The sequence below is a fragment of the Leishmania major genome, chromosome 7 (assembly GCF_000002725.2).
Source record: "Leishmania major strain Friedlin complete genome, chromosome 7".
Taxonomy (NCBI): Eukaryota; Euglenozoa; class Kinetoplastea; order Trypanosomatida; family Trypanosomatidae; genus Leishmania; species Leishmania major.
In genome coordinates, this window is record NC_007248.2 from 584,327 (window position 1) to 594,329 (window position 10,003).

A 10,003-nucleotide genomic window follows, 5' to 3' on the forward strand; every position below is an offset into this window, starting at 1 on the left:
GCTCCTCCCCGATTACGTCTCTCTCTGCTGCCTTCCTCCCTCCCCCACTTGCGCTTCTTTTTATTTTATTTGATTTCGGCTGTCGTGTTTTTGTCCTTTTCCTTGTTTGCCTTTCGGCTCCCTCGCTGCCCACCTCCTCTCCCCCTCCTCTTCTTATGCGTGTGTGTGTGTGTTTTACCTTCCGTGCGTTTTCTTTCTCCACGTTACGCGGTTCGTGTGCCCGTGCAACCACGTGTGCTATGGCTTGTGTTTGGCTGTCCTGCTTATGTGATGGCGTCGATGTGTGCACACACGCGTGTCTCTTCTCTCTCTCTGTGCATGCTGGCAGCCCTTTTCTGCCCCCGCGTTGTCGTCATCAGATGGGGTGTGACACCCGCGATTTGCACGTTGTCCCTATGCTCCCTCCTCGCGCCTCGACTTGGTGCTGCAAGTTTCTTTGCTCCGCATACCGCTCCCCTTTCTTTTGCAGCAAGGGCGCATATTTCACATGTAGGGAGGCGTCACGTAGAGGAGCGCATGGCTCACAGCTGGGGGTCTTCACTCTTCTTCTCTCCTCTTTTTTTTCACTCTGTGCTAGGCCACTTTTGTAGCCTGTGTGTTGCCTCCTCCTGTGACGTTCGTGGATGTGCGCATCGCTGCTCTTCACGTGATGGTGTGCTTCACTTATCCTTGAGTTGGATCAGAGAAGATGACGTCATTGTGCCTCCCTTCTCTCTCCAGCGTAAGGCGTGATTCCCGACACCTCCGCCCTCCACAGCGCGAGCACGGCGTGCTGTTTGCTCCAAGGTCTTCAGAACGAAGGATTTGACTCCGAGCGGTGCAGCAGGAATGCGGACTGTGAGAGATGAAGCGCTCACATATTGCCTCACCTGTATGTATGTGTGTGTGTGTTTGTGTCATGTGCTCGTCCTTGGGTGTGCATCAATACCCTCCTGCTGAGTGGTTGTATGAACCCCTCTCTCCCCTGCTCTGACTGTGTGCTCCTTCGATTTATCCCTTCTCTCGAATATTATATGTATGTATATATTTTTTTTGTGCGTTTGAATTCGTATGCCAAGCGGAGATGCGCTTACGCGGGGTTACTTCAAGGAATGGAGGCATGCAATCCGTTTCCGACTCCCGTATGTGTGAGAGTGCTATCACGAACACGCTTTCTCTGTCTGCGGCTAACAATCCATCCAGATGAGTCACGAGAGAGGGAGGGAATACTACCACCTGCTTTAGCTGTTGCTGCTGTGAGCTAACATGCATGTACCAATACTTTGCACGCAGCTTACGGTTGCAGCAACACTGGGCAGCATCGGCGTACCCCCTTTTGTTTTGTATTCTCCCTTTCGCACACACATGTACAGAAGTGGACAAACCAGCAGAGGTGCAGCACCAACAAGTTTTCGCACTACACTCCCTGGAAAACATACATGTAGAAAATGAAAAACAGAAACAAAAACGAATGTTTGAGAAGTGCACCGAAGACGGCATAGCCAATGAAAGCGATATAGGCCGATGGGGTTGGGGGCACGCAAAGAATGACCCTTCGAATGTAGGAGTGCTTTGAAGAAGCGGCACGGAACGCCCCCTACCCCTTGTTCCCCAGCTCTATGGCGGTGCCGCGGGGCTCGCATTGCCTCCCCTCCACCGTGCCAATAGGTCTAATGGCGCGCTACTTTCCCTTCTCCCCTTCTCCCCTTCCCCCCCCGCCTGGCTGACTTGTGGCCAATTACGCGCCGAGAGCAGGGAGAATGCGGGCTCTCGAGTTTGGTTGCTGCTGCTGCTGTCCATGCTCTTCTTTCCTTTTTTCTCCGTGATCTGGCCCCCTCCTTTTCCCCTTCTTTTTTCATAAATTTCGCCTGGTTTGTGTGGCTTGCCGAGAATTCGACTTCTTTACGCTTTTTTCCCCCCTATCGTTTGCTCCGCCGCTTCTATCAGCGGCGGGGGGGCGATGGTTTTTTTTTTGTTTTGTTGTTGTTGTTGTTGTTCTCTGCCCCAGACACGCCGCCTATTTTCTTTTTTTCTCGATTTCAGCAATCTTGTTTCCCTCTTCTTCTCGTTTCATAGTTCTTTTACGTGGTTCCCTTTCAGCTCCTTGTCTTTGTTGTGTCTCTCTTGGTCTGTCACCAGGCGTGTACGATCACACGCACACACCCAGGCAGAAGCGCGCACACGTGGGCAAACAGCTGCCAGCACGAACTGGACGAAATAGAGCTGCTGCTGGCATGGAGAAAGTGTGTGTGTGTGTGTGAGCGCGCGAATCCATGTGGGAAGTTGTATATGTATGTGTCACTCTCTGTGCATGTATGTGTGTATCTAATGCCACCTTCTTCTACAGCATGTTAGCTGTGCTTCGTCTGTTTCATTTGCTTTGATACCAACACTCCTATATATGCGTGTCTCCCAGGGCTGCGTCTCTCTCTCTCAACGTACCTGCTTTCCGTGTTAAACGGCAGCGTACAACAGTTTGAAAGACTTGTGTGAAAACGAAGTGAACAAGAGAAAAAGAGACCAAACAGGAAAGAAACAACGAAAAAAATGTCAGCTATGCACATACACACACACACACACAGAGCGATCCCTGCCTAGCGCCCCTGGCTCTCCATGATGTCTCTCAATGCCCCTGTCACTCTCCTGGCACGCCCTTCTCTCTTCACGCATCTTCCACGCTTGCTTGCTTCTTTTTCGTTCGTTGCGCAGAGGTCTTTTTCCTGCTCTCTATGTCTGACGGGAGCGTGCTTGACTACATGCGGCGACAACTCCGGCTGCACTCCCGCCACATCTAGTGCACACCACACTGACGCACTCGTTTGGCATGTGCTGTGGTGGACTGTCTACCGTGGCGGCCCAAGCAGGGATGCAAACGCGCCATGGTGCACAAAGCCGCACTATTGCACAATGCACGTCCTCCTGTCCCCACCCCTGAATTTGCCCCCTCCGTACTGGCATGGAGCGCGTCGCCTTGCGGCAGCCGCTCCGGCGGTCTTCCACGACATCCAGCGCCTACGTTGCTGGCATGCGACCGTAAAGGTCAGGAGGCATGACCTCACAGCACCACACCGTTTGCTGGACGCCAGGGGCTGCGACGCCTCTGCATTAACCGTGCGACTGTCAAAAAGGAAGACTCACCAGTTTTACGGTGGCAGCGATATCACAGGCCGCGCGTGCCCACGCTCAGCTACTGGGTTCACAGGATGCGTGTAGGAGCATAACCACCACGTTCGTTGGTGGTGAAAATGTTCAGGCCTTTAAGGGCACAACTAACAGCACCAAAACTGTCTAGCCTCTCGAGTACGTTAGCCGGCAGCTGCGAGTGTGCGCTCTTCTCCCGACCATCGGCGATACATCCGCTGTACGGCACGTGCCTGCAGCTTCACGGGTGCTTCTTGCTACGCCGTAGGAGGTGCATGTCGATAGCGATGCTATCACGGTTAAGTTGTCGCAGGCCACACTACCGCTGATCCGAGGGGCTTGTTGCTCGATGCTTCACTGGCATCTCTCAGAACGGTGTCGCTGCGCCGAGGAGGAAACTTAGCGTACAGTGCGTTGTGTGCTCCTCCGCATCCTCGCGCAGGCTTGTGGATAGGTGCTTCTCCGCTTCCAGACGCCACCGTTGAGGACTAGAGTAGGTTCCAGTGTGATAGACGCAGGCTCGCTGCACCCCCGAGAGCCTTAGCCGACTTGGCTTAACAGGCGGGGAGTGCACGGCCGTCCGCGCGTTCGAGGTGTGTCCCCACATGTGCATCTCGGCCGCTCCGGCTGCTAGGCTCTGCGGAGTCGGCTGCCGCTGGAACGGGCGCCGTGGCTTGCGGTCACAAACGCGCCTCCGAGTAGTGGGCGCAGCCTCTTGCAACCTTGGCATGTGACCGGCGCTTTAGTCCCCATCAGTGTCAGCAGTTTACCACCAGGTACAGTGTCTTGCACCACCGGCGGGCAACTCACTGCTGGAAAGGGCGGTCGTGACGAACGGTGAACTACGAAATTCTACTGGACTCGGTACGTGCGTGCAACTACTAACGGCGCATCCGAGCTGGTGCCGCTACCTTGAATGCTTCGCACGGTGAGCATGCGCCCCAACTCTCATGCCGTTAATCGCTCGCGACAGCGACGCTTGCAGTATGAACGACCCCGGCGCCTGCGTGCAGCTGATTCTTGGTCAATGCCAGCGAGTGCAAAAGGCTGCCTCCTTCGCCACCGCCAGCTGGTACAGTGCAATTCGCAACTCGAGACGCTCGCCGCAGTAGCGCTTGTTTGCCATCCTTCCTGTGCGTTGGCGGCTCAAACTGATCGACTCTCGAAAGCGTGTCGAACAAAGTAACCCCGCCTAGTGGTTCAACAGCACCCACACATGCAAGCGCCACAGCTCTTCTGCGACCTTCTCTCTTGAGTGGTTTCGTGTGTCCAGCTTCCCACCTTGGGGTGAAGGGTGCCAGACAGGCGCGTTGTTCTACGACACTGACCTTTACGAATCACAAAGCAATGCCACATCTCATTGGATGCGGAGCTGCCCCGTTTGTAGGTGGACTTGGTGCCGACGTCCATTCCTTGTGTGACACGTTTGATTTGCGTGCTCTTTTGTGCCCTCCCTCTGCCACCCCTACACTTGGCCTACCTCTGCAGCACCTTTCCCGTCCTCCGGCCGAGCGCATATACCCACTACATTACAGGTGGAATACCGCTCCTTGGCTCACAGGTGCGGTCTGCGCGACAAGCTTTCCCTACACACAGACACCCACCCACCCACACCGACAAACACATCCCTTCCGCGCTGTCCTTCGCTTTCCTGCACATCACGCACACGCAACGCGCATCACTCAGGGTGCACCGTCCCTGCTACACACACCCTCTGTTCTTTATTCTGCGCTTTCGCTGTACGCGGCGAAGAGTGTGCTTGTGCCACTTTGCCGGCCACCTGCACACCTTAGGCACTCCTTCCGCCACCCCCGCACTGCGCGGGAAGTACACCATCATGCAAGAGGAGAACAATGTGCCAGCGGAGTGGGCTCCCAGGGACACGCACCGCCTCGACCTTCTTCAGCTGCTTCCCCCCTCTCAGAGGCACTGCGGGCAGAGCAGCGCTGCGGAGAGCGGACAGGGCTGTCACTCGCGCTCACGCGGCAAGCCGGAGGTGCACTCGACTCGAGCGTCGAGCGGTGGTAAGAGGAGCACCGGCACACTGTCGAGAAGCGATGACTGCTTGAATGCCATAGCACAGACCCCCCTGTTCAACTCCTGCGGTCATCCTCGACGATCCGCGGCACAATGTCTGCGTTTACACACTCGACAGCGTCGTCTGGTTGCGCTAGCCGTCTTACTTGCTCTCATCGTCATGGTTCACTGGGTCATCAGCCAATTCACGACCAATGTAGGCTCACAACAGAAATCATCGATAGAGTTGCTCAATGAAGCGAACCGTGAATATGAGTCTTCATCGCCGTTCTCTGTCCTGGTGCAGCACGAGAGTGCTGTTGAGCGGTTGACGACCACACAGCGTGGTCTTGCGGCCTCTGGCGCTGGCTCTCTGGCGAGACTCGACCGGGATCAGCTGCCGTCGTGGACGTTGCGTGTGATCGACGAGGACTGCACGATGTGCTTGGACAATGTCACATACGCTTCTGCGGTCGCTGCGGATGCGGGGAGGTCGACTAACAAGACGGGACATCATAAGCAAAAAGGGCTTTCCGTGTTCGCGACGACATCTGCACCGCTGGGCCTCATGGGGCCGATGCTGTTTGCGATGGCGAGCGTGACGGACGACGTGGACGTTGCAGCGGAACTGCCGCGGTGGCAATGGGTGACCTGGTCGTACGCGCAGCAGCGCCGCTTCGTTCACACATCGCAGTCGCGGAGCACAGGTGAGCGACCGCGACACTTGATCGTGTTGGGCATACCTTCAACGGACCAACCGATGCGCTACCCTCTGCGGGACGCACAGCGGGCGACGTGGCTGACGTACCGAGAGGTTGCACGCACCGAGAACAACTTTACTGGCGCGCTGCTGCAGCTCTACGTGTTCGCTGCTGCGGAGCATGATTCTGAGGACTCGACGCATTCCGCCGTGGACATGGTTCAGCTGGCCCCGACAGTGAGCGAGTACGCCGCAGCAACTGAGCAGCACCTGGCTGTGGAGGGTGGAGACGTCAACAATGCACCCCCCTACCTGCAGCGTCGCGTGGTGCTGCGTGATGGGTGGCGCGACATCCCACGAAGCGATGACGCGGTGTGGAGATCACCCTGCGCTGGTGTAAGGACCACCGTGGTGACTGCGGCAAGTCTTGTGGCCGGGACCTCGTCCCTCGCGGCTCTTTCAGCCCAGTTGTCGCTGCCCGTGACACCTGCCTTCACAGCAGCGGCGCAGTACGTGTGCCACGCGTCCGCGGCACTGTGGCAGGAGGCGCTGCACCACCGCAACTCGCTATGGCTGGACTTTTTGACGGACCGCAAGCCGACCACGAAAAAGAAAATGGGCATGGGTATATCGTGGGGTATACCGACAGAAATAGGCATGTCTCAAAAGACCGTGTTGTGGCTGAACTACGCGTACACTGCCTTCCCGGACGTGCCGTACATCATGAAGGGCGACGACGACATGTACCTGAAGGTGCCACAGTACTTGAGCGACCTGCGGCATGTGCGCGGTGGGTGGCAGAAGCCGCGCAACTTGACGGTGACGATTCCACACAGAGGGGTTATCCCACCGACACTGGCCATCGACGACGCGGAGGAATGCCTGTATCGAGTGTGGTGGATCTATAGCAATAAAATCGCGTATGGCAACGGCGTGGGCTACATTCTGGACCGTCGCCTCATCCAGGCTGCACTGAACCCATTTGATGGCTCCAATGCTCTTCTGATGAAGCTGCTGACAAATCCCTACGATTACAGGCTGGAAAAGGAATATCTTAGCTTGAACATGCAGCACGAGGATAAGCATATCGGGAAGCAGATAAGAGATCACCACGACGCCGTGGAGAGGTTCTGCCCCAAGAAGCGCGTGTGCTACATGGCTGACCGGCGGTTCCGGGCGCACCAGATTCTGCGGCCAAAGCCTGTCAAGCTGACGTGGATCTCGGTGATGGCGCACTTTGGCATGTCAGCGATTCCATACTATGTCCACTACTTCCACAAAAATGAGTTCAAGGTGGCCGAGGAGGCGAAGCGGTTGATTGCGCAGGGCATCGACGTGAAGACGATTGAGGAGAATGCAACGCAGCGGATGCACGAGTGGGTGGCGTCTCAGGTGCCGAGCACACTCGTGGGGCTCGGAGCGTCATTCGATCTCGACTGGGTACGTGGAGACCCACGCACTGCGTACACTGTAGCCGAGGAGGACGAAGTCGCGGTATACGATGTTCGGTACAAGCTCCGCCGAAGGAACGATATCCCGTGTGTCTTGGAGTCTGATAAGAGGTAGATTGGCCTCCATTGTGCCAGCCCGCCAGCTGCGTTTGTGCTCTTTCTGCGTTGTCTCTTGTGACGTCGAGGTTGTGTTCAAGTGACACTGCGATTGGAAGGGTACGGAAATGTGACGCCAGCGATTCGGCTCTAAACTCACCACCGTTCTGGTGGTTTTGCTTTCCAGAGTTCAAGTACTTTCCTTATCATTGCGCTGCTGTAACAGCTACACATTCGTTCATCTTTTCTTTTGCTTGGCGCTAGGGCACTGATGGTCGGCTTTCACTGGTGTTTTTGCCGTTCTGAGGCGTGCACCTCATGATGAGCTGTGCTGTGCATTGCTCCAAGTCATTGCTTTTCCTGTCACCGTGTTTTCTTTTCCTTCTCTTTCCTGATGCAGTGAAACTAGCTCTCTTTCTGTTGCTCTCTCTTCCTTTACGTCGTACATCAGACGTGTTCTAACCTCTACCTTTAGGAGGCCCTCTAAACAACTGTGTTCAGCTCGACTAGGTGAGGACAAGGGGCGCGTTGGGAGCAATGGACTTCACAAAGAGTCGGTAGCGTGGAGAGAGCGCGGCTTCTTCCATCCCAATTCTTCTGTACGGATGCAAGCCATAGACAATGTGCCGCCCCTATCTCTCTCTCTCACATCTGCTGTCTCTGGGTTGAATTCTGATGATTGCTTTCTCATGAAAACAGCGACCGCCCCGCCGAGCCTTCGCCGTGCGTTACAGATATGTTTCTTTGTTTCATTCACCCTCTTCGCACCTACGCTCCCGATTGTTATTTCTTTGTTGACTTTTGTTTTGTTTCCCTCTTCCTCCGCATTCATGACACGCGTGCAGTGTTCGCTCATCTCTACTTGTTTTGTTTCCGTCTTGTTCCGTTATTTCTTCTTGTTCTTTGTGATACAATGTAATGTTCCATGTGTACGAGTCGCACGCATAGTTGCCGACGAGGTGGTTGGGCGGCGAGCAGCTTGCAAGAAAAAGAGAGAGGAAAAAATAAAAACATACCCAGAGACAAAAAACGTGAACACCATAACAGACGGGCGAGGGCCCGCCTTCGTGTGGCGTTTTCTGTGACGGCGCATCCCAGGTGTCCGTTACTTGCGTGAAGATGAGCCTGTCTTGGAGGGCTGTGTGCAGTCCTGCACGAACGCGTAAGCGGTGCTCTACAACCTGTCCTGCGCCTGAGCCACCAACGCTGTTTCGCTTCCAGATCCGCCGCCAGTACCGCGTCTCCCTCTCCCCTCCCTCGCCCTTCTACTCGCATCACATCCTTTTGGCAGCCGTTACGTGAGCTCCTTTCACTACACAGCACACGCAAGAAGGCGGCCGAATGCTCCCGTGGTACATGCCGGGCTGTCACCGAAAGAAAAAACAAAACTATCTCGTGCTCTGGACTCGTTACCGCGGACTCCTTGGCGTGCCTTTCGCCCCGCCTTTGCCCGCCTCCCTCTTACTTGACACTGCGGTGGCACCAGTGAGTGGAGTGTGTGCGCGTGTGACGAATCCTGAAAACCCATCCGGGAGTAATGTCGGACAACGAATGTCCCAGAGGACCGTGTCGCGCGGCAAGCGACGGCGGCCGTGGGTTGGAGGCAGACCGTGGAATGCGTACGGAGGGCAGCAGCGCGAATGACTGCCGGTGCGGTTCCCGATTCGCACGCTTTCTTTTCCTTGCGCCACTCAGTAGGCTCGACGCTAGCTGTCTGGCGAAGACTCGCCGATCTGGGCGGCTGCATATTGAGGCGTGGAAGAAAATGTAGTCACCCAGGTGCTCTGCGGGAAAACGAACAGCGCTCTGCATAGGCCGTGTGATGCGGCGATGAAGGACCTGGACTCTTCCGTGAATCCCATAAGCGCCTTACAGTGGCTCAACAGAGAATCGCTTCCCCAAACACCACGCCCTCCAGCGTCCGGCACGGGTTGTGCTCACAAGGTCTCATAGCGCAGTCTTCGATACACTTGCATCGCAAGGTGCAGGCAGTAGCGCCGACGAGGAGGGGGAAAAGAGGCCCGAAGGTTGCACTATTCGACACGCAAACCGGATCTCACGTGTGGAAACATGACCAAGGCAGCCAGCGGAGCTGTGAAGTAGCCGATGCGATACTCTGCAGTGACTGTGTGCAGGTTGACAACATGCGGAGGGTGTCTGCTGTGCGAGCGGACACTCACAATCTGTCCCTAGTCGTGCTGCCAGCTGCAAAGTAGACTCTCTGTCTGCCGATGACACTATGAACGCAACCTCGCTCACTGTCTGCGGTCGCGCCAAGCCTTCCCCTCTTTGCAGAAGCCTTTCTATGACAACTGGAGAGACGCGCAGGAGTAGTGCGCCGCGCAAGTCTGTACGCAGCAAACAAGCATTGTTCAGCTGCACTACCCACTGCTGCCCGACAGGGGCACTCGAGTTACTCAGACTCCACCTTTCCATTGCAGTGATGGAGGGTCTGGTGGGCAGGGCGGCAGGCACGATGAAAAGCGAGTGATCCAAAGCGACGCTCTTGTGTACTCCAAGCAGATAAGCTGCGCTCACGGGCGGGGGTGCGCATCTGTGTATGGAGTGAGAGTAGTGGGATGTTTCTATTCTCACGCGATCGGCATCGCTGCGACAAGCA

At 55.9% G+C, this 10,003-nt stretch overlaps 1 protein-coding gene across 1 annotated transcript; it reads left to right on the forward strand.

Annotated features, from left to right (window-relative positions):
- Nucleotides 1–4,957: 4,957 nt before the first annotated feature.
- Nucleotides 4,958–7,402, forward strand: SCG1 (phosphoglycan beta 1,3 galactosyltransferase 1; the record flags this gene model as incomplete). The annotated part of the gene is made up of 1 exon (XM_001680977.1): nucleotides 4,958–7,402. One exon carries the CDS (start codon nucleotides 4,958–4,960, stop codon nucleotides 7,400–7,402), a length of 2,445 nt encoding a protein of 814 aa, XP_001681029.1.
- Nucleotides 7,403–10,003: the final 2,601 nt, after the last annotated feature.